The 24805-nt window shown below is 43.3% G+C and overlaps 1 protein-coding gene across 1 annotated transcript; it reads right to left on the reverse strand.

Annotated features, from left to right (window-relative positions):
- Positions 1-1349: 1349 nt before the first annotated feature.
- On the reverse strand, positions 1350-19159 carry RPL27 (ribosomal protein large subunit 27). Its single transcript, XM_087696053.1, has 3 exons — positions 18802-19159; positions 2112-2213; positions 1350-2001 (listed from the first exon to the last, which is right to left on the reverse strand). The coding sequence occupies exons 1-3, from the start codon at positions 19090-19092 to the stop codon at positions 1822-1824; spliced, it is 573 nt and encodes a 190-aa protein (XP_087552179.1). The 5' UTR covers positions 19093-19159; the 3' UTR covers positions 1350-1821.
- Between the last annotated feature and the right edge of the window lie 5646 nt (positions 19160-24805).

Raw genomic sequence — 24805 nt, forward strand, 5'->3', positions numbered from 1 at the left:
GGCATTATCATCATCACAATCTTCTTCTTCTTGCTTTTGAAGGGTCATCCCCTTGTAGTTCTAGTTATTGTTAGCCATTTGAACGTGGTTTCTTGATTACCTACTTACATCTTGAAGGCAAATGATTTTGCATATTTTTCTTATTGGGTAGAAAGGGGGGGGAACATTGTGCACACAACTCGTAGCCATGCCAAATTATAAAATTTTCATCCATACAACGTCATAGGTTAGTGCTTAAAGAGTCCTTTTGGGGATTTGACACTTTCAAACGCAATGGTGACGACTAAACATTGTGTGTGTGACGCTGTCGCAGAGTGAGGAGATCTTGTCACGCAATGTAGCTGTGTCTTTGGCTCGATCCACCTCTCTTTGTATAACAATACAGTCAATAAATATGTACCTCAATAATATGCATAGAGGATGGCAGACAATAGCTTATGTCACAGGGAAGGTTCGATTCTCCGCCAAGATCGTACAACCGATCTATGGTCTTTCTAGCTCCTCATTGTATTTATTCTACTAGTATTGTCCGCATACTCTTTCGCTCTTAAGGACTTGCAATTATGAACCAAATAGATGTGGAGGTAATGAGATTCCTCCCATTGCAGGGACTTAATCTGTTCCGAGTCTGAAATTAGCTGTGATCGACTAGCCATTATAAAGGAAACAGTTTATCAATGCAGCATGATCCATGAGCAAGAACCAATAAGATTCAAGAAGGGATGAGGAAAGGCCTATGAACTAAAGCGAGCCCAAGCCACCCTCAAGCCACCCTCACGTGGTGACTGCAGTCATGCACTTTCAGAAAAAGAATGTTCCATATTGTAGTTTAGATTAAACGAGACACATTGCTGCAGCATATAGTTACTTGAGTTTCACTTCTACCTTTCTATGTGCTCAAGCGAAGGTCTTACCCTTGGAGGTAGGAAATTGTCACAATCAACGCAACACTCTAAAGACTTGACCAACTTCAGCTCTGGACTAGAACTATCTATGGTCATGCACTACAACAATGCCCAAAAGGCATACAGACATACACCTTCTTGCTAAGGCACCACTGACCAGGATTCTCAATCCTCACTTGTGAAGTGGTGCACCACAAAGCATTACATCAAAAATGTGCCCATGGACCAGGATATATTTACTATGGCAGGCGCCGGAATCATCAGTAGATTGATTGAGCACACGATATATATATAACAAGAATACTAGGATGATTTTATTATTAACTTCGACTAGTGTAAGACGTAAACCAACAATAATTACTTCGCCAACACTCTTTTAAGTGTACCGCAACTTGATCTTCCACCCGGAGCTTAGAGCAAAGAATCCTTGGTTAAAATGTTAACTAACAAATACAGGAGTTTAGTGAATTTCAATTGACGCATTCAACAGCTGGGTCTCTTCATCATCTACTTACACTTGTGGGCTAGACATGAGGCTTCCCAGTCCAATTCTTAATATTTCAGCATGACCCTCTTGAGCTAAGGTCCCTTACAGGCCAAGCATAACCTTTTGTGAATTTTTGATCCTTCACAAAAAAAGGTCCAATTTTTAAAACTTGCATCTTGGGACCATTAATGAGTACAATTGATTGGCCTTCAAAAGATCATAGCCACATCCTGTGCATAGAGTCATGCTGTATGGAGAAACAGATTTACAAGTAGAGCACCATTCTACTATGCTAAGCTCGCTCTTGCTGAATCGCAATCTTCAAACAAGGACTCCATGTTCTTTTGCAAATGAAAATGATGGTGCCTTTCTGTGGTCACCCTTTCACCCAAAAGACCTTCAGCTTGCAAGGCTGTTGGCTGCCTTAAATTAGCACAGAGCTTTTTCTTCAGAGTCCTGCTCAGGAGGAGAAGATGCCAAGGCCAAAGCAGGAAGCTCTCCTGCTTTGTGTGCTTTGATGCGCTCGCGCCTTAAACGATAGAATTCACGCTTTTTCACTCTTCTACTGTCGGGATTCTCTGGTTGTTCAACTCTAGGATAAACACTGACCTGATGTTGCCAGTGGTTACAGCACAAAACTTTAATACTCTTGAGGATGATACTAAAAGTATGCTGTGAACACAACAGTATAGCATGATAAAGTATAAAAACCTGCATACCTTCTTTCTGTCTGGCCCAAACTTCTCAAATTTCACAACACCATCAATTAGAGAGAAAATTGTGTAATCTCTTCCCAATCCAACATTATTTCCTGGGTGAAACTAGAAAGAGCAAACAGAAATCATGATCAACAATAGCAATCCCAGGCTAAATGTGCATACACGTGATTAGCCATGCATAAATAGAGCACACTGTATCTATCATATGTGTCATACTCAAGAACATAGTTCTAGCATCAAATAATCACACCTCAAATTTCCAAGAGAAGGATTTATCATAGAAAGCAAACCATCAATCAGCATATATTTAATTCACAGTGCACAATGCCTAGGAAGAAACTGAGCATGGATGTACCGACAAAGCGAACAGCATTACAATTAATCACCCTTTCAAAAAAAGCAAGACAAGAAATTGTTCCCTTGTAACGCACCTCAAAATCCCAGATTTCTTACTATACCGATCAATCAACCACCAAAAAATCCAGTTGGTTAAGGATGCTGGAACCAGGGCACATCAGCTCTGGCAAATTCATGCACCTGATAATGAAGCTGCAGAAGTTCCATCTGCAAAGAAGAGGCAAATGCAGAAGTTCCCTGAGGATGGCAATGCGGCAGATGATGCCACCCTAGCCATGAGAAACTGATAGTTTCACTTTGGACAAGAGAGGGGTGTGCTGGCTGAAATCAGTAAAAACAAGGGAGGTTCAGGTGGCTGCCTGCAGACACCTTTACATAGGACATCACACGCCCCCCGCGCCCCCCCCACCAAAAAAAAAAAAAAAAAGCAATTTGCTTTTGAACTATGAGTTTGAGTTTCAGCTTTTCAACCTTTTCAGCTCTAATTTTAGGGTTTTGAGCTGTTAGTTTTTTTTGTCTATGAAACTGCTCTTGCAAATAATGTATCTAGCTAAGACTTGAAACCCTTTTTTTTGTGGTTTCTGATTACACGTAACACACTGAAAAGAAGCACCCAAGTCAATAGATCCCAGACATGCGCATATATATTCGAATTTGAAATCATCTGAGCCTTACTTTCTTCAAAAGTTGATACATCAGAAAACTGTCAGGTAATGATCATTCCCAACCCAAGACCAATCATTGATATTGTCTTCTAAGTCCAATGACTTACATGTTCTTCCATTTTGCATTAGTAGAAAACAATCTTTAAACCAACCATGATATTATCCATCCACAGGTCATAAAATGATGTATTCTATTGCTTGCTCATTCTGTAATGTCAAGTTGAATAGAGCTGGCATCATCTCTTTTTCCATTCATACAGAAAGATATTTCAAAATTCCATCCCATCTTTGATAGAGAGAAGTCCAAAATTAATAAGAAAGTGCAAGAGCTAGAAGGCAAAAGAGGAGGCCAGCATCGGCCTTTGCCTTCACACAAAAGAGGAGCCCTTCATAGCCTTTGCCTTTGCCTTGGCCAGAGGGCCTGCATTAGAGTCAAAGTCAGAAGACAATGATGATGTGCAGGATGGCTCATCAGAGAAGTCCTTGCCTTCTTTTCCTCCTCCTCCTCCCATTGTGCTGCCCATACCCTGCATTACTTTCAGAGATGCCTCTTCTAGCCACAATGATAACACTGTGCCCTCTTTTTCTTCTGCCTATCACCCCAATGCTTGTAGCGTGCTGCCGTATCGAGATGATAGCCTCCCCTCTAAATGCAAAGAAGCTTGCTTGGTTTTTAGTTCTCTTTCCCATCTTCCATATGCATGATATTCAACGAGAAGAATAAAAACCGACACCCATTACATATTCTCAGCCTCATGTCCAAGCGACATGGAGGGGACATGCTCAAAACTACGATAGTTGTTGCCAATGTCTAGGCATATAAGGCATAGGCCACACCATCAAACTTTGGAGGAAGCTTGTAGAGGACAATCGCCACAAGATGTGCTTTAGGAAAGGCAGATTACATGTGCCGAAGGCTGAAGCTGATCCTAAATCTACGTCACCTAAACAAGAACTAGTTGTACCGTATTAGTTGCCTTGAGCTTGATGGTCTGTAGTGAATCATAGAAGGTCACAGCTCACATGATTGACAAAGCCTCGTACATAAGTTGTAACTTGTCCTACACCTTTGAAGATGTATTGCAAGAGGTAATTGCTAGAACTTCTTTAAAGATACATTGAAGAAGAGCACACGAGGCATGAGCATCGTTTGTCTCCCAAGTAAGCACAACTTCCTGATAGTTGTCTTGGTCCCAATTTTCTAAAATATGGGATAGCATCCTAGTGTTGAGCTAGCATAAGCATTACATACTAAACTAGCCTCTTAAACAGCCCCAAAAATGCTTAATTAGTGAAAACCCTAAAGTGGCGTGTGGTTCGAGAGTTTTTAAACAATGCAAGGTACGAGGCCTCGAAACTTACTATAAATAGGTAGGCTGCCCTCCATTTATCTCGTTTTTGCAAGTTTCACGCCCACTACCTTTGCTGCCTGTTGAGCTCAAACACGCTTTACAGCTGATTAGCATTTTTAAACAACCCCAAAAACATGCTTAATTAATGAAAAATGCAAATTTGGTGCACGGTTTGAGAGAGTTTCAATGGTCCCCCAAAACCCTAATTTTTTGGGGCACCCTTCAACATCTATAAATAAACAGCCTGCCTACCATTTAGTCTCATCCTTTTGTACAAGTTCCTCACTCTACCGTGCAGATTTCAGCCATCACCCGCCTACCATCTACTATCCAGCCATCACCGACTGCAGCCCATCACTATCCAACCCTAGGCGGCCTATTTTTAGCCATCACCCTGCTGTTTGGAGGTCTCCATTTTCTGCACCATCATAGCGTCTGATAAGCCTGCGTTTTCAATATCTGGTGCCAAGCGATAAATTGTTGCCTTCAGTACCTGGATTTTTGTTGTCCAACAAGCCATCTACATCAACAAACACCTCTCCTCCTATCTATTGCCTGACAATTCTCTGCCTCGGGTAATCAATTTTCAGTCTTCCTCTAGTATGTACTACTGCATTTCCTAGACTTCAGCCTCCGACTATAGTGTTTTGGTGACCAGCCTATTGCCCTTCATTATTCAGCACTCTCATCTCTGACTGGTTGTTACAATACTTGGGATCCGTCTCCGGTGGACGTCACTCTCTTACACTACATTGCTTTGCCCTTGGGCATTCTATACACTCTTACATACATTGACAGCGTTCATTCACTTCAGAGTTTCTTATGTCTGTGTTTGTCTCAATGTTTGAGTTTTGAGTTTTTGTGTTTAGGGTTTGAGTTTTGCTTGTCTCTATCTAAGTCTTTGTGTTTCAATCTTGGTCGCACATGCTACGTTTTCTCAGTGCAAACCCTAGCATATCTTCACATGGTATCACAACCGGTGCTCTTCTAAAGAGTATCATGCGATGATTGTGAAGGCTAGTCTTTGTGCAAGACTCACACACAACTTGATTGTAACTCATAATGTCTTACAAACATCAGAAAAATTGGAGTACGTTATTTAGAACATAGTTGTCCTATCGATCCAAGTATATTTCAAAAAACATACTTTGCAAACGTATGAAAGTTATGAAAGTATGTTATTCATAACAAACTTGTCCTGTCAAATTTTTTAAAAATTCCCAGGTACTGAGAATCGAATTGTTTTAGGTTAATTTTTCTTGTTTTTTCTTCGAATCCTATGATGCCCTATCAAGCTTCTCCATCATTGGCGACTTTGAGAAGACATTATGGTCTCGAGGAGAAGGTAGGTACACCTTCACCTTTACCATCTTCTTCTTCTCGTTTTGGTCATCTTAGGGATGAAGAGTTTGAGGAGTACTTGCACATCATGTTTAGTTCAGTTTACACTCCTCCAACGAGTGCTACTACTCCATTTGCACCGATTGGTCAGACTAGTCATCTCTCTGATCTTGGAGGGACCACGCCGTTTGGCGCATCTAGTGATCCATCTCCTTTACCTCAGCCAGGCCTTATGTCAAGTTCATATAATCCTTTTGAGTCATATGGGCCGAAACCCTCTCCTATTTCTTCCTTTGTTGTGCAAGATCCGGATGATTTTCAGTATGTTAACTTTAATAGAGACGGCTCTCAAAGCAGATACCATTCATCAGGTATATCTCTACCATCTATTTTATTTAAGCAAGTAACCATGCTTCTCAACTCCCTCCCATCCCACCACCATCTTCTCCACATTCTGATCTACTCACATCCTCATTCCAAAATCTTGGATTACATTTCACTTCTGCTCAAAGCACACTAGGGGTTGGATCTTCCATCTCCGCTCCTAACACTCTCTTTCTCTATCCCACCATCTACCTACCCTCCAATCACTCCACCTCTTGGTGCATCGTTAGGGGGAATGCCACCCTTTAACATTGTACATTCCAAATATCCCCACTTTGCCACATCCTTCCACTTTGGGACAGTCATGATGGGCGTCCCCCTCACTACCCTTGAATACTTACAAAACCCCCACACGACCTTTCAAACACTGAGATATCCATCCTCTGCTAGACTATTGTCCCACATCCCTTGTAGTCACTCCTACGTAGGGATTTCCATCCTCTACTCCTTGTGTCCATATCCCTTCACCATGTGCCCCTCAAGCCATTACCATGCCCATCCTCAATCCGTCCATGCCCGCATTTGGATACGCTATGCACACTTTTCGTATGCATGGTGGGCACTCTGGGATTACTTCCCAAGTGTACTCCACTCCACCTCCTTATCCACCCTACCTCCATTACACACCTCCGTCTCCTAGCCCTATCACTCCTGTTGCAATGGCCAAAAATACTTTCACAAATAAGACTCATTTTAACGGGTTGAATTCCACCACTTCGTCAAACTTCATGCAACAAGTCCTTGAATCTCAAGGACTTTGGAACCTCTTCGTTGGTACCAACCCCTTGATTAGCTCATCTCGATCGCATCCGTCAATGAAGAGCCCGCCATGCCACAGCCAATGTTGAGTTAATGCAAGGGTTGCTTCCTGAATTTCACTCTCATTACAACACTTTCCCCCATAGAAACATGAAACGGGGAACGGGAACGGGGAACGGGGACGGGGAACGGGGACGGGAACGCCAAACCTAGGGAATGGGGACGTGGGAACGGGAACGGCATTTAAAAAATCAAAATTCATGAAGTAAGTAGGAACGGGAACGCCAAACCTAGAGAAGGAAGAGAAGAAAGAAAGAAGAGAAAGAAGAAGAAGGAAGAGAAGGAAGAGGTTGGAGGTGGGAGGAGAAAGAAGAGAAAGAAGAGAAAGAAAAAGAAGGAAGAGAGGGAAGAGAAGGAAGAGAAGAAAGAAGAAGAAGGAAGAGAATGAAGGTGGCTGGGGGCAGGATGCAGGCGGGAGCAGGATGCAGGAGGGAGCAAGACGCGACTGGGCGCAGGTAAGTTTTGCCACGTGGCGTTCCCTGTCCTGTTTCAAACAGAAACTTCCCTGTCTGAAACGGGACAGGGAACGTTCCATCATTTGGAAACACGGTCCATGACGGATACATTCCGGGGACGGTGATTCCACGTGCCGGAGGCCGTTCCGGCCGTTTCCTGTCACTATGCTTTCCCCTCACATATGAGCATTGGAGTCATCTCATTGACTGCTATGCAAGCAGCTCGAGATAGCACTCAACGTATCAATATCACTTTTGATCTTCAAGAGTTTTCCATTAAGAAAGGGGATGATCTGAAAGTTAAGTTAGCCATATATCGGCGTTTACTTGCTGAGTTTGCCTCTACTAGCTCCCCGAAGTTAGATAACGATCACGTTGCGTTCTTCTTGAATAAGTTACCCAACAAATACTTCCATTTTATCCAACATATTATCTTACTACCTAGATTGCCAACCCTCTATGAGTTTGAGTGCCAATTCTTGCATTACACGAGGTTGCATGATCAAGTCCACAAGAAGTCCTCTACATACATCCATTCAGAGGGGCAAGGATTGGTTGCCTCTTCTTCGAGAAGGAAAACCAACAGTGGCAAGAACTCACACAATGCGAAGGCAAGTCAAAACAAAAGTGACACCACTTCCTCCGACGGAACCAAAGAAACACAATCCCTTTGGCAGTAAATTCCTAAGAAAAATAGGATTTGCACACACTCCCAGAGGTCAGGCCATGTGGACAAGTGTTATACCAAGGCCCAAGGTCTTCCACCTAGAAAACCACAGCAAACTCCTACGACTGCCTCCACTTTGGCTAGCCACTCCAGTGGAGCTACATCTCCCGCTGCTGCACCATCTCCTCCATCTACCCCAGAGGCTACTGGACATGTGGCACACGAACAGCCTTAACAACCTATATCCTTCACTACTCGTGAAGACTTAGCTGATTGGTCTACTAGTGACTCATCTATTGCACTTTATGCATCCATTCCTAGGACATCAACTATATCTTCCAGGATCGCTTCCCCGCCTCGCCGTATGTGATGGTGGCCACACACTTATAGCCTTTCCTTTTTTAAATTTCCATTGCATACTTACATAGTCATTGCATTGCATTTAGCTTTGCTTTTTTTTATTTTCAGTTTTGTTTTTGGAGCATGAAACCAGCCTTCCTTCTCAGATAGGGTGGTAAATAACCTGATTAAGCACTATTTACAGCAATTAACAAATTCACAAAACTGAAATGCGCACTTTACCATATAATCTTGGACATTGGACACCCTCTCGGCCCCAAAAATGGTGCCCCTTTTGGTATTTATTTAACTTAATTGAAGAAGAAGTTGATGTACAATGGGATTCTCCCAATCCCTTTCAATATTCCAACTTCCCTTGCTGTCCAAAATGACAAGCAAGTCTTCAATCTGATTTGCCCCTTGATTCAAGCAGTCAATTGGCCTTCACCTACTTTGATGGAGATGGAAAATGCCCCAAATTCATTAATTTGCTAGTCCCTCCACTTGAATTTGACTAAAAAGAGCGTCAACCCTGTTAACTCCAAGTCTTTGAGCTTCCAATTTCTAGCATGCTTCCCGAGGTTGCTGCTAAACCCTCATTTCTACTGCAGATTAGGGTTTACAACAGAGAAATCTGAAATTTCTCACCATCTGGTGATCTCAATGTTGTAATCTTCAAAGGAAGGCTGTAGAAAGGCTAGGAGATGAGAGAGAATGCTGAGGAGAGAGAAAATTCAGACTTTCTTCACAAAGAACGGAAGAAACTCTGTCATTTACTATTGCTACCTTGTCTCAACAGCTTGTAGATGCAAAGAATTGAAGTAAATCAGTCATATTTACTGTTGCTGGCCTGTCTCAACAACCTGTAGATGCTGTCATCTACTATTGATTGGTCTTCTCATACCCTTGGCTGCCTCAGAAGGTCCTCCAATGGCTACAAATCACACTAGCAGCCTCTCCTCTCTCTCTCTCTCTTGCAAGCTGAATACACTAAAATGCCTCTCTCCAACCTCTAAAGACATTTTTCGGTCTTACATGGGTATTTTTGATAAGTGGCAGCCTTACCAAATGGTTTTTCCAGCATTATTCATGGTTAAATATTAATTTTCAATCTTTAAATACTGAAAATTAATCTAATAATTATTTCAGTGCCCTAAAAATAATCCAATTGGCCAATAATTAAATTGACTAGGCAACTTCCATTCTCGAGTGTCTCTGCATCATCTTTGACCATCAGGTTGACATTAGGTACCATTAAACGCCACTTCTCTAGTGTCATCGCAACTGACACTTATGGCCAAATGAATGACCTAGGCCAACAATTGGCACCAGATACCACCAAGTACCTATGCGGCATAACTTGTGTATTTTTTACCTTTGAGACATCTTGTGATTTCCTCGGGTTCCAAGCTCATAATTTTACTCTAACCCCCGTTACATCTCACATGTGCAACATTTACTTAACCATGTGATTAAAAATTAATCCACATGTTAAGTGAGGTTTCAAAAATAAATGTCCTCATGATAGAGCATCTCACTACTCACCTCTGTGCTTGTAGATTTTTTCTCTTTTGCAAGGTTTTGTATTTCAGTGTAGGACTAGCATACAAGCTTGCACTCGTTTTTCCTGAGCTTGAGAGAGGAGATGCGTGCCGTTCATTTCATGGTTCCATCTACTTGGAATTTTGATCTTCTACTAGCATGGAGACTTTCCCTCCCGCAGTGGATTGTGCAATCTCTTTTAATGCTATCATGGTAGTGACTTCTATCCTTGCTCTTCCAGTAGGGATACTTCATCATCTTCATCCATGTAGTTCTTGGCACCACATGAAAACAAACATCCTCAAGCTCCTCTTCCTTCTTCGGTATCGACATCCAGGTTGAGAGGGGGTTCCTACCCTTCTTGGTATTCTACAAATTTTGATACATGCAAGTGAATAATTTTCCCATGAGGAACACTGTCCAAGTGACACCTGCTGCATGAGCATTCTTCAGTATATAGCATACTATACATCCCATTGTACAAAGCACCACTAGACAAATCCTAAGTTGTTTCTCTCAGCGGATTATACCACCATCCTTCTTCACATGATACTTCATCACCCTTTCCCTCGTCATTTACATCCTTGAGTGGATGGGTAAACTTGTACTGTTTTGTGATGTGTTGGGTGTACTATCCCTACTCCCATCCTCTAGGTCGCTATTACTTAATCAATCACCACCCTATTGGGAATAAAGGCCCTCGTGCCTTTAAATGTGATCGGGTATGAACACACCCTTAGCAGTTGTATTTACACATATATATCTATCTAAAAGCCTAAAGGTACACACTCGTCATTGTACCTAAAATCGTGTTCACTCTCTGCTCTGCTCTCTCTCACTCTGTCTCTCCGCGCCTAACGAACACCTACTGTCTCGATCTTCGTGCCTAACCCGTCACTACAAACCGGTAGGAGTATCAGGTCACAAGACTGACAAAAGTCCACTCGTCAAGTGAAGCGAGCAGGTCGAGTAGAAGAACAACAGTGCCAACAAGCAGTCAAGCGGAAGACTAACAGGACTAGCGGGCGCTTGCTAGCGGACGACCAAATCTGAAAGGTCAACGTCAGACAGGAGCAATAGCCATTGAGGAGTAGGCGAGGGGCGTAACGGGCGACTGCTGCACGACTACTGCATTGACTAGAGGCATCCAGTCGCAACGAACTGCTGTGCAACGCGGCTGGAGGCGTGCATCAAACGCTCATGCACGACGGGGACGGTGTCGGGCTGCACGGACGACGAACGTCACGCAACCGCACGGACCACGGGCAATCAACACCCTGTTTTTTTTTAATTGAATTTTTTTAAAAAAATAGTTTGATTTATTTTCCCCTTCTTCCGGGTGTTCACATGAGCAAGCATAGAGCCCAAATCTGTGCAAACTCTTAAAATTTGGGGGTTTTCTCAAATTTGGTGCTTAACACACATTGCAATGATCTCTGAACCAAAATTGCAAGCATTGAATGCACAGGTCTCATAAATTTTTTGGGGATTCTCAAATGCAAGTCAAATTTTTGCTTGGATGAGTCAATTTCACTGAAATCTGTGCATTCTTGGGGCCTTTGATCGTGCGTGTCAAATTTTATGCCCGTGGATACATGAACAACTAAAATTTGGGATTTCTCATGTAATGCGATGCATATGCCCTTGGAATAGCTGTAATCAGTTGTGGAATGCTATAGCACATGGTTTGGTGCTTCTGAAAATTTAATTACAGATCTGAAATCTGTGCTTCTAAGTGGTCATTTATTGCTGGTTGGTACTTGTTTGTACCTTGGTCACTAGGGTTACAGTTTGGGCCTGCATTTGTTGCTGATTTTTTTGTCACATTTGGGCTGAAAATCATGGCTGGCAGCAGTGACAGTAGTAATCTCATGCACATAAAGAAGCTTGAAGGAGCACATAACTTTGCAGTTTGACAAAAGCAATGCTACAATATCCTGTTGCAAAAGAAGCAGGCAAATCCAATCAAAACACAAGGGGCAAAGCCCACAGATATGAAGCAAGACGATTGGGATGAGTTAAATGAGCTTGCACACTCAACCATCGAGCTATCGATTTCTAATGCCTTGCTGTTTAACATTGAAGGTTTGGATTCTGCATATGCTATATGGACTCGACTGGAAGAACTGTATGCACAGAAGAATGCTGCAAGCAAAGTGTATTGGCTAAAAAAGCTTATGGATTTGCGTATGAAAGAGGGTACAACAATGTCTACTCACCTGAGTGAGTTTGACTCCATTTTCAACCAGCTGGTTGCCTTGAAGTTCATGATTGATGAGGAATTTAAGGCTACTTTCTTGCTTTGTACTCTACCAAAGAGTTGGGATACATTCAGGACTGCTATAAGCAATTCTAATGTGATCCTTTCGTATGCTAATGTAGAGAGTGCTCTACTCATGGAAGAAATGAATCGGCAAAACAATGCATCCAGTAAGTCTTCTAGTGCTTTGCATACTAGGGGCAGATCACAACAAAAAAGCAAATATGATAGCAAGGGACGCAGTAAATCACATGGCAAAGATGTTGAATGCCATCATTGTGGCAAGAAGGGTCACTTTAAACGTGACTACTAGAAAGAGAAAGGAAATGGCAAAAAGGAAGAAAAAAAAGACAGTCAACCTAAGAAGAGCAATGTCAAAATTGAAGAGGTGAATGTAGTCACTCATGACACTGATAGTGGGAGTGACATACTCTTTGTCTCTTCACACTTTGGTGCACATGCCTTGCACATACAAATGATGATGACATGCATACTTGGATTCTCGATTCAAGTGCTTCCTTTCATGTCACCCCTCATCGTGAGTGATTCTCTGACTATAGAGGGGGTCGACATGGTGTTGTCCATCTTGGGGACAACTATGCATGTGACATTGCAAGTATTGGCAGTGTGCAGTTGCAGTTTCAGCATGGCTCTGTCTTCACACTTCAGTATGTACGGCATATACCTCAGCTCAAAAAGAGCCTGATTAGCACAGGGCAGCTAGATGATGATGGTTTTCATACCACCTTTGGTGATGGAAAATGAAAGATCTGTAAGGGATCTAGGGTTATTGCCAGAGGTTGCAAGAGTGGTACTTTATATCCACTTCATGTATCTAGTATGCGTGACCATGTTGTTGCCGTAACCGAGCAGCCAAGTGTTTCTTTGTGGCATGGCCAGTTGGAACACATGAGTCAAACAGGAATGAAAGTGCTTTCTCGTTCGGGTTACTTGCCTTGTCTTCGTTATGCTGATTTAGAGCATTGTGATCATTGTATTTATGGTAAACATGCACAGACGTCTCATAAAAGGTCTCTTTCTTTGAAATCTTCTCCTCTAGAGTTAGTATATTCGGATGTATGTCAGATGCTAGGGTTGTCTTTAGAGGGAAAGAAATATTTTATCACTTTGTTGATGATGCTACACGAAAGATATGGGTTTACACTATTCGTAGCAAGGATGAAGTGCTTAAGAAGTTTAAAAAATTATTGGCATTGGTTGAAAATCAAACATATAACACACTTAAGTGTCTTCACTCTGACAATGGTGGGAAATGTGTATCCAAGGCCTTTCAAGCATTTTGTGACAGCAAAGGGATAAAGAGGGAGCTCACTACCCCTCATAATCCGCCCCAAAATGGAGTTGCAGAGCGTATGAATCGGACCATACAGGATAAGATCCGTACGATGCTGTCTCATGCTACATGGTTTTTGGGCAGAGGCTGTTATGACAACCCTACACTTAATTAATCGGTCACCAAACAGGTCTTTTAGGTTTGGTTGGGGGGGGGAGTTCCCCAAGAAGAGTGGTCGGGCAAGCCACCTTCATATGCTCACCTGAAAGTGTTTGGCTACGAGACTTTTGTGTACGTTCGTAAAGAAAAACGTGGCAAACTTGAGCCAAAGTCCTGTAAATGCATTTTCCTAGGATATGGTGACAAAAGTGAAATGGGGTATAGATTATGGGATCCCGAGAAAAGGAAAGTAGTACGCAACAATGATATTATTTTCCAAGAAGATCGCATCCATAAACAACCTGAAAAGACTGAGGAGGTCCGTAGGGTTGTATTCCGAAAAGAAATACCTTTTGGTTAGCAAAATGTACCCGCTGTACAATAGCAAATACCTGTTGTGAATGAACCTGTAAATGCAGAAAATGATGCTGGAATTGATCAGCCAGCTATTACCCATGATAATGAGCCACTACATGTGCAGGAACAACCAGGACAGCAAGCTGTTAATGCTGATTTGAAGGCTGAAATGCTAGGACAACATGCTGAAAATGGAAATTTGCAAGAACAGCAAGCAAACAATGATCATTGGGTTAGGATATCATCCAGGGCTACTAGACAACCTAACAGATTTGTTCCTGGTGCAAACAATGTGGCTGATTATGTCATGTTGACAGCCTCTGGTGAACCATCTTGCTTCAAGGAAGCAATGGGCAGACAGGACAGCAAGAAATTGTATAAAGCCATGTTGTTAGAAATGGAATCTCTTGAGAAAAATGACACTTGGGACTTGGTGCAGTTGCCTAAAGGGCAGAAAACACTTCCATGCAAATGGGTTTACAAGATGGTCACTTCTGGTTACTCACCAAAGTACAAAGCAAGATTGGTTGCAAAGGGGTACAAGCAGGAGCATGGAATTGACTTTGATGAGATTTTCTCTCCTCTAGTCAAGATGACTACATTGAGAACCATTTTGGGCTTGGTTGCAGACGAAGATATGGAGCTCATACAGATGGATGTAAAGACTGCGTTTCTACATGGTGATCTGCATGAAGACATATATATGCAGCAACCTCAAGGGTTTGTGGAAAAAGGGAAAGAAAATATGGTATGTAAACTCAAAAGGAGTTTGTATGGGCTGAAACAAGCACCAAGAGAATGGTATCATAAATTTGATACATTTATGCAGTCTCAAGGTTTTCATAGAAGTCAAGTGGATCACTGCAGTACACCAAGAAGGCAACAGATGGCAGCCTGATTATCTTGGTTTTGTATGTAGATGACATGTTGATTGCTAGCAGGGATACTCATGCCTTGAACTCACTAAGCAAAGTCTTCATGGCAGCTTTGACATGAAGAATCTTGGTAATACAAATCACATTCTTGGCATGCGAATACTCAGAGATAGGTTGAAAGAATTACTCTATCTATCTTAGTAGGAGTATATCTCCAAGGTTTTGCAACATTTCAATATGGAGGGGGGGAAAACGATTGGGGTTCCATTGCCTCCATATGTGAAACTCAGTGCAGAGGACAACTCTACATCTGATGATGAGAAGGCTAAAATGGCCAAGATACCATATGCTTCAGCTCTTGGCACTTTGATGTATGCTATGGTTGCTACACGTCCTGACATTGCCTTGCAATGGGGGTGGTTAGCAGATACATGGCAACCCCTAGCAAGAAGCATTGGAATGCAGTGAAAGGTATTATGAGATACCTCAAAGGCACGAAGAAGTTGTGCATCTGCTTTGGAAAGCAGAAGGCATCTGTTGTTGGCTTTACGGATGCAGACTATGCTCGTCATGCGGACTGCAGAAAGTCCACTTCTGGGTATGTGTTTACTTTCACAGGAGGAGCAGTCGCTTGGATCTCCAGGCTATAAAAGTGTGTTGCATTGTCTACTACAGAGACAGAGTATGTGGCTACCACTGAGGCATGCAAGGAGGCTTTATGGCTTTCACGTCTGGTGGGGGAGCTTGGCATCACAGAGTTACCTATTCTCCATTGTGATAGTCAGAGTGCTATCATGCTAGCATGGAATCCTGTCTTTCATGCAAAGACAAAGCACGGAATCCTGTCTTTCATGCAAAGACAAACCACTTCATTAGAGATGTACTTGACAGCAAGAGCATTGAGCTTGTCAAAGTGCATATAGGTGATAACCCTGCAGGCCTTCTCATGAAGGGTCTTCCAACAAAGCGATTTGCTCATTGCCGACAGATGATGGGAGTTGGATAGATATATGTATTTCAGCTTTGTATATACCTAGACTTAGTTGATTATTTTCTCCTCTTAAGGCACATTGCCTTTAGGTGGGAGGTTGTTGGGAATAAAGGCCCTCGTGCCTTTAAATGTGCTCGGGTGTGAACACACCTTTAGCACTTGTACTTACACATATATATCTATCTAAAAACCTGAAGGTACACACTCATCATTGTACCTAAAATCGTGCTCACTCTCTGCTTTGCTCTCTCTCACTCTCTCTGTCTCTCCGCGCCTAACGAACACCTACTGTCTCAATCTTCGTGCCTAGCCCGCCGTCACTACACACCCCTAAAAGAAACTTTCCACCACCAACACAAAATAAAAAGTTCAATGTGGTTCTATCCGCCTTTGTAGGGCTTGGTAGGCCATTGGGCAACTACCCTCAAATGATGCACAACTCGAGAGAGTTTTTAAATGGTACGCAATGCAAGGTCTCGAAACTTTCTATAAATAGGCTGCCCTCCATTCAATCCAATCTCGTTTTTGCAGGTTTTAGGCCCTCTAGCTTTGTCGGACATCTTAGTTGAAGCTATCGACATTCATCAACAGCCACTTTCTGGCCTCCCACACAAGTGTTTTTACCCTATGTTGCTGCCGCCAGCAGTTAGCTCTTCTCCAAATAGGTTATGTTCACCCTAGCGGACAGTTTGTAGGCTGTGTTTGCTGTCTACACTCCCAAGTAGGCTGCATTTGACCAGTCCAGCTGCCGCCCTGCAGTCCACATCAGCATTGCTGCTGCATTTGGCCAGTTTTTGCTGCTGTATGACAGTCCACATCATCATCAAAATGTGTGTTTGTTGTTTTCTCACTCCTTTGCCTATCCATGCCACTGATTCAACACCACACACTGCTGCATTTGCTACTATTTGACACTTGGAGGCTGCTTTGCTGCGTTTCAAGATCCATCACAAGTATGATACACTTTTGCTCAACACCTCTACCTCGGTCCTTGAGACACAAGAGTTCGACATATAGTTTTCATTCCTATATGGTTTGTTTATATGAGCATTGTATATTCAGTATTTAGTCATACATTTAGATTTCCATTGTGTCCACTGTCTCTAAGTTACCCTAACCCAGTCAAGTTTCTTAAGTTTATAATCAATAGAGTAACATGGAAGTGCCATTTGAGAGGAGAGAGAGAAGGTGAAGTAAAAAAAGGGATTAGAGAGAGAGAGAGAGGTGTATGTGCCAAGACTTAGCCCAAAACCATGAGTTTAGTGCAAGAAATACAATACAAAACACATGCATGGTTGCCTCCATACATCAAACGGACCTATCACGATCCGTACGGTACATATCCATATAGATCCATACAAAAAAACAAGTAGTTTTGGTCCACCGCATCTAGCACATTCCCACATCCGATCAAAGTCGCATGCAACGCATGTTATACATGTTTTTGCCCACGTGGCACTTTGGTGTCCTTGCCACTTGCCACTTGGACCATTGGATGCCCATTGCCACCCCAGCCCCCTTGGATCCCATGCTCTAGCCTTGGATGCTCTTCTTCCACACTCGAGTCTTCCCTTTTCTTTCACCTTGGATCCCTCTAAGCTCTCTTCTTCCACTCTCTTCTCTAGACTATAAAAGATACTTCTCCTCTCCGTCCTTCCACACCAAATCAACAAAAGCCTCTCTCTCTTCAAGCAAGCTATCTATCTATCAAGATTCAAGCCTATCCCGATTCCCATCCCTTCTCTCTTGAACTTTCACACCTATCCCACCCCCTCCCTCTCACTCTCCTTCTCAAGGTTCAAGCTTCTCACTATCCCTCAGGCCTTTCTCTCTCAAGCCTCTCTCTCACTCTCCCTCTCCATCAACATTATGACTCATAAGAAGTAAAAGGCCTTCAATTTTCATACTATCCATGTGGAGAGGGACACAAAAAAGTTCAACTCCCACCATTGGACGTGCAAGTATTGCGGGAAGTGCTACACAAGTACAACCGGACTTCTCCAACATCTTTCCAAGACAGTGGGGTAAGTTACTCCATGCAAGGAAATCCCTCAAAACATCACAGACGAGATTCTCGCCAAAATGAGAGGGGGATCCACTAGATCAGTTAAATTTAACTAAGTCTTAGCCAACAAGCCTAAAATCTGGTTCTTAACAAAATAAGAACATATGCGAAAAACCAATAGTGGTTACATTCTTATGTTTCTTTTAAGGATTCCCCTCCTTATTGCATTCTGGCATGGCAGTCTCCTCTGCATGCAATCCACCTTAAAACACTTCTTACTTGCCAAACAACTCTCGATAATCTATTTGCATGACTATAAACTAAATACCTCCTGCAGCACTTTGCCACATATCAAGCACAGTTGAAAGATGTCCTCCACTTATGCAGGCGCAAGAAACGTAAAATTGAGACAAACTATCATTCTTCTGTTATTCTACATTGCATACATGTTATCAATGCAACAGTCCAATTTCAAGAGAAGGCGATTAATCATGAAGCACAAATGCATACAAGCCCGAGCCCTACTAAAACACCAGACATAGTACAAATGCATCACCTGTCCTGACACAACAAAATATATTACCACTTAAGACTCCTTAATAGCAGCGGACTACTACATTTATCAAGAGACTTAGCTGTTGGATCAATGCTTGTATATATAGACCAAACGGATCCTATGACGTAGCTGTTAATTTTCATGATCCAAAGCTAGACCTCAACCGTTAGCAAGCAAGCCGTCGCATGTCAAAAGCAGGGTGAAACATTGAAGCAAATTACAATCTCATCAAGAAGAATTAAAAGGGGGAAGAAACAAGACAGAAGGAATACCTTGGTCCCTCGTTGGCGGATGATGATGGAGCCTGCCTTGGCAGCCTGGTCACCGTAGATTTTCACTCCAAGCCTCTTGGCGACTGAGTCGCGACCGTTCTTGGTGCTTCCGGACCCCTTCTTGTGAGCGGCCTCGATAAGGAGGGGCATGGCAGGGCATTTGGCGGGAAGCTTGAAAGTGCAAGGGGCGGGAGAGGCGCCATTGCTGGCGATGCAGGAGTGCGAGGAGATGGAAAGCCGGCCTATGAAGGTGGATGCCAAGCCCCCCGGGCAGGACACGCTGGTAGCCATTGTCGCAGTGTCTCAGCCTCCACAGCCGCGGTGCTGATGGATAGGATAATGCGCCTGTCTTCTTTAGTCTTCCAACGTCGAGATAAAAAATAAAATTATTATTATATCTTCTATTTTAAATAATAAATTGTATATTTATTTATTTATGATAAATAAATATTATTTATTAATTTTGATAAACGGTAGACGAGTAATATGAAAAATTTGAAAAAGCTAAAGCAGAAGACAAAGATCAAGGTAAAGTGAAACGGAAAACAAATGTGCACAAGGAAAATTTAGAAACACAAAAAGCGCAAAAAAGTCTTAAATAAAGGAGAAAGGCACACGAGGAAAAGTGCAAGTCAATACTTTTGTAAAAAAGTGTAAGCGCATCATGATTTAATTTAAGGAGCACCGGGCTCTCACCCGTGCAATTTGTAAAGGTAGATGGGCGGTAGGAAGGAAGCTAGGAAGATAGGAGGATAATGGGAAAAATGGCCTAGGCCACGGCCGGCCATGTAAAAAAAGGGATAAGGGGATAACTGTCCAAAAGGGATTTAGGGTTTTGTATATAAAGTTGAAAAGTGAATGAGAAGCTCATTCTTTGGTGTGTGACTAACAAGAGCTCTTCTCTTCTTTTCTTATCCTCTTATTGCTTGTGTGTGCTCTTGAGAGAGCGAGTGTGAGAGTGTGAGAGAGTGAGTGTGTGAGAGCGAGGGATCAAGAGGGTGAAGCTCTTCACCATCTCCTCTTCTCTTTTTCTCTTCTTTTCTCTTCTCTTCTCATCTCTTGCGCGTGCAGCTATGGTGGATGGAGCTTGGAGATGGAGGAGGCTTGAGGATGTTTGAGCTAGCATCTAGGATCGTGGAGCTACCGATGTGTGCGAGAGAGAAGGAAACTCATATCGGCATCAAGGTAAAGCTCACTACACCGATAGGATCGACGGCGCGTCGACTATGTGAGAGGTAGCCATTAAAGCTCGCTTGGAACGCTTGAAATAATAAGCGGTCCGTGGGTCATAGCGGTTTACCGAAAGCTCCCACATTTTGGTTCCGTTGCCGGGACCAATGGATTCAAACCTAGAGCGCTTGCGCGCTTCGAATCGAGCACCGAAGTAAGGGTTTTCCCCGAACCGATGCTTGAGGTAGATAGGTAGGAAGCGAGGGAGTTTAAAGAGGTATTCGATCTCCTTAGCAAGTGGGTTTTTGGTTTTTTGGATTTGGAAAAGCATGTTGGAGTAGGGTAGTTATTTGCTTTGTGATTTGGGTACATTAGGGTAGGAAAAAACAAAGAAAAATAAGAAAAACAAGCATCAGGGTTTATGTTGTCATAACAAGGCATGAGGGTTTAATTCGGTTGCCGATTTGCATTTTGGAGTTTATTGGCTATTCCATGTATATACAACTCTTCCCCTCTATCCATAGCTTTGATTTGAAGGTGTGTGTGATAGGCTGTGACTTGAATCGTGTGATTCGAGCGATTTATCATTACGTCGGTAAAAATTGCATCACGCTCGGCATGTCTGAGTGACGACGATTCTGGGCTCACTACCGCTCGGACCACTCGACTTGGACACATCATTCAGCCCTCGGCCCACTCAACTCAGACGAGTTGACATTTGGCCCGGCCGAATTCACCATTTGGCCCTCGACCCACCTGACTCAGCCCTCGGCCCACTCGGCCCTTAGACAACTACACTCGGACTAGCCGAATTTGACATTCAAACCAATTACATTCGACCCTTTCTCATTTGGCCCTCAACCCTCGAACGGGCCGAATTGGGCACTCGGCCCATGCAATTCGGACCTGTTGGGGTGAATTTAGATTTTTTCAAATTTTAACTTGTAGACAGTCAAACTGGCCGAGAGACCATATAAAGCCAAAACTATATCATATCAAATCACATATGGCATTTACCGTAACGGCCCTGCGGGCCGGGGGGGACTGCCCCCCCGAACCCCCGCAGAGGGGGCTTTCTCCGCACTTCCCCTGAGTATGTTGGAGAGAAAACACGCACAGTGACAAGTCCTCCAAATTAGACCCTAGTGTAGTAATGAATGTATACGAGCATGGATTCTCACTTGCAAAAGAGCACCCAAAAGCCCATACCCAAACAGAGACAAACAAAGGCCCTAGAACCTCAATGGGCCAATCTAGCCAACAAGGGAAAAAAGGCCACACTGCAAAAACATGTACATGTTGCGTTCAGACTGCATCTAGTCAAAACGGAAAGCAACAACATCAAGCTACAACGGCGAGAATGACTAGATATGACAATCCTGACGATAGATGCTCCTTAAATAGCATTACACAGACGATCCAAGACATCAGTGGAGAATCCACATCTAGTCGTGCAGTTGGGGACTCAAGGGCATTTGTGAGAAAGCTTAAATTTGCAAGCCAAGACCCGAAAGACGAAGACATAGTACCATCGGCTTATCTTAGGGTCAAACTCGCCGTGAAAAGAGAGCATACTATCGATGCTCTGATTGATGAAGGAGCGGTTTTTAATATCTTGACCTATGAATCATGGACCCTACCAGGCCAACCAGAGCTCACACCGACTAATGCAACTCTTAGCCCTTACGGGGGACACCCACAAGCACTCATAGGAATGTGCAAAGTCCTTGCGGCAATTGAAACTAAAAGCTTACCTATCATATTTCATGTTCCTCTAAATAGTGCTAATTACGAGAAGGAAACCCTCATAGAAAGACCTTTCAAAAGGGTGACCAAGTGTGAGGCCAACTGTGTAGCACAGAGAATACACCTGACACTACCGAGTGTGAGAATAGTCACAACCTTTAGCAAGGGTGACCTCATCGAACCTCGAGGGAAAGGCAAGGAAGGTGCTGACATAACAGTTAAGCCTACTAACGAGAGCAAGGACTTGTTGGAAGAGTTGATACAAGCATAGGTCGAACAACGAGAATCCATGAGTGAGACCATCCCTAAAACAAGAAGGTCAAGAGACAATGCCAAGGACGGGCTTTGGACTCACAAATATCGTAGAAGACCCCAAAAGAAGCCCAAGCCTTATAGATGAAGGCATCAATGGAGGGTCAGCACAACGCCGCGATGGATATCCAAAGCGTTGCTACGTGCTTAAGGGTATTATGCAGGTAACCGATAGATTTGGGTGCCAAAACCCTCTACTAAACCTCCTTTGTCGACTAAAGGCCAGATCGTATCAAGAGCAAAGAAGCGTAGGAGGATATCTAAACAAAAAACCAAGTCTCGGGTCAAAAACATTGGAGTGACCGAGCCCCTCACGGTCGAAATCAAGAAACCAAACAGGACTAATTGGAGGATAGATCCTCAACCTAGCGTGCTTGACAAGCAGATATCAGATGTAATCATTGAGGATACGCAAAAGCCACTAGTGCCCAAGGAGACTTTGATTCCCCAAGAGGATAATAGGCATCATAGGCACAACATTGCTCATGGCAAGGTTAAATACTCAACAAACCAAATGGTAAAATCATCTAACAACCACGAGCAAATCTTTCGGCTAGTTTCGAAGCCACTTAGGAGTCCCAAGTCTCCAACACCCTCTTTCCCTAAAGAGACACAGGAAGCACAACAGTAGTCATCAAGTGCAGCTGCTCAATCCCAACCTCTATCTCCATCTAAGCTTCCAAATGTCCAAGAGATGAGACATGACACCATCCGTAGCTCTCAGCCCAAGGATATGCCTGTGCAACCTAATGTGACTAGATCAACTCATGCTCGATCTACACAGGTGAATGCTCAAAGGGCAACAAAAGACATGACCACTTTCGATCGCCCTAGGGACTTGACACCGCAATCCACCAAGAGTAGCCAGCCCATTGGACTAGCCGTTATTACTTTAAATCATAGATCACAAAAGTCACAACCCTTGGCCATGACAACGACCCTTGCGGAACGTGTCCTTAGCAGTTCACCTATGGAGGAGGTGCTGCAACCAACATCCTTGACAACTTCAGCACTTCCAAAGCACCTAAAGCCTAGGCTTGAGGAGAAACCTCTCAAAGATGTAGCCAAGGAGATGGCGCATGTGACCAATCAACCTAGCAAGGCTGTCCAGCAGGTTGCAGCTACGTCCCATGAGGACACACTAGAGAAAGAGAATGATGAGGCCCAGCCAAGCACATCGACGCGATTGACCTAGTTCAAGGTCCCGAGTCTTCAAGGGATACATCTCAATTGCCTAAGAAAAAGAAGAGAAAAGAACGAAAATAACAATGGCAGTTGCAAGTGGCTATAGACCCCAAGAAGATTGAAACCAAGAGTGCCGAAGAGCTGAGGAATAAAGCATTGAGACCATCCACCAATGAACCCATTGATGTCTCTCCTAATAGCGGTGAAACCTCAGACACATCCATGTGTTCTAAAAAATCAAAGCACCTGTTACCATCAACGGTTGCTTGCAACACTCAATCCATCGACAACAGAACTCGCATTGACCAATCAAGAGTGGATACAACACTGTCACAACAGGGTAACAAATTTATACCAGTCACATCTAAGGAGAACCATGGCGCAACAACAAAGCCTCAAGGGAAACATCGAAACCCCGAGAGCATAAGTAACCCTAGTGTTGACCATTCTTGCTCATCTAGGCATGAGCCCCCAGCTATGCTAAAGCCTAGGGAAACTGCTAGAACCTTGCATGAGATAGCAACCGAGCAAGCCCTCGTTGAATATAGAAGTGTCGCAGAATGCTTAACTGAGTTGGATGCTAAGCTCAAGGTGTTCGCACGTGTCTATGTCCTAGCAGACATGGGTGCATTCCCTAAGGAGCAGCTTGAAGAATACTTGCCATTTCCCCTATCTTGGGAAGAGCAAGAACATCTTGACGAGCACTATGACAGGCTCCTGCATGAACGCATGCGACTCATCTCTGATAAGGAAGCCGACGAACTACGCTTAACTATAACATTCAATTATGTGCTTTGCCAACCAAATCTCTTAGAGATAGAGCAACTAAAGCGACAATCAAAGGGTCAAAGTCAATTTGAAAAACGTTGGTTTGAAAGCCGCGTTGCAATGCTATGTGGCACCAACTTCCTTTTAAGTGATGACTGCCATTCGAGGTACAAACTTATTGCCAGTAGACTCGGACAAGGTGCCATGCTACTCGATGTTGCAAAATATCTATCGTTATTGAGTAAGCTGCCACGAGTATTGGATGCGTGTGCCACACTCCAGTACAATCCGGAGTTCTACAATTGGCTTTTATCCTCGTGAAGTGACATGGATTCGCAAATATGTATATAAATAAACAATGAATTTTGTGACCCTGTATAGACAATATCAACACAGTCAAGCAATGATAGTCAAGCACAGGGAGAAGAGTTGGGTGTGACAGGCTAAGCTCCTCAATCCTCCTCTCACCACACATTTAGAAGTCGTGTGACCATTCCCGTCTCCAGGTGGAGGGCATGCAACCCTCATTACTGCTATAGGAAGCCCTGAGCAACATCTATAATGGTGTAGACGGGGTACCGTCCCTTTATACACCTTTTTCCCTTTCCGGTCTATCCTTCTGAGGATGAGCCTTGCCCCACTCCATGACAACCAGTTCACGCAACTTAGCATAAGCCAATATCTGCTAATGGCTGGAGGCAAAACGAACATCATCATGGGGGCCATCCCTCTACAACACACTACATGCCTTACCTCTCCCCTCCTCGTCATATGCACTTGATAACCCACTGTATAATCCCTTCCATGCGAATAGTTTTATCTT

The sequence above is a fragment of the Lygodium microphyllum genome, chromosome 16 (genome assembly GCF_053477565.2).
Source record: "Lygodium microphyllum isolate KBCC chromosome 16, Lygodium_microphyllum_v1.1.10, whole genome shotgun sequence".
Taxonomy (NCBI): domain Eukaryota; kingdom Viridiplantae; phylum Streptophyta; class Polypodiopsida; order Schizaeales; family Lygodiaceae; genus Lygodium; species Lygodium microphyllum.

What these genes read in the sequence shown, in the direction of transcription:
- RPL27 (XM_087696053.1), bottom strand. Translation starts at nt 19,092, where the DNA reads ATGGCTACCAGCGTGTCCTGCCCGGGGGGCTTGGCATCCACCTTCATA. An exon ending in TCCGCCAACGAGGGACCAAG is followed by an intron (nt 2,214 to 18,801) that starts GTATTCCTTCTG and finishes TGCTCTTTCTAG; the next exon opens with TTTCACCCAGGAAATAATGT. An exon ending in TTGGGCCAGACAGAAAGAAG is followed by an intron (nt 2,002 to 2,111) that starts GTATGCAGGTTT and finishes TGGCAACATCAG; the next exon opens with GTCAGTGTTTATCCTAGAGT.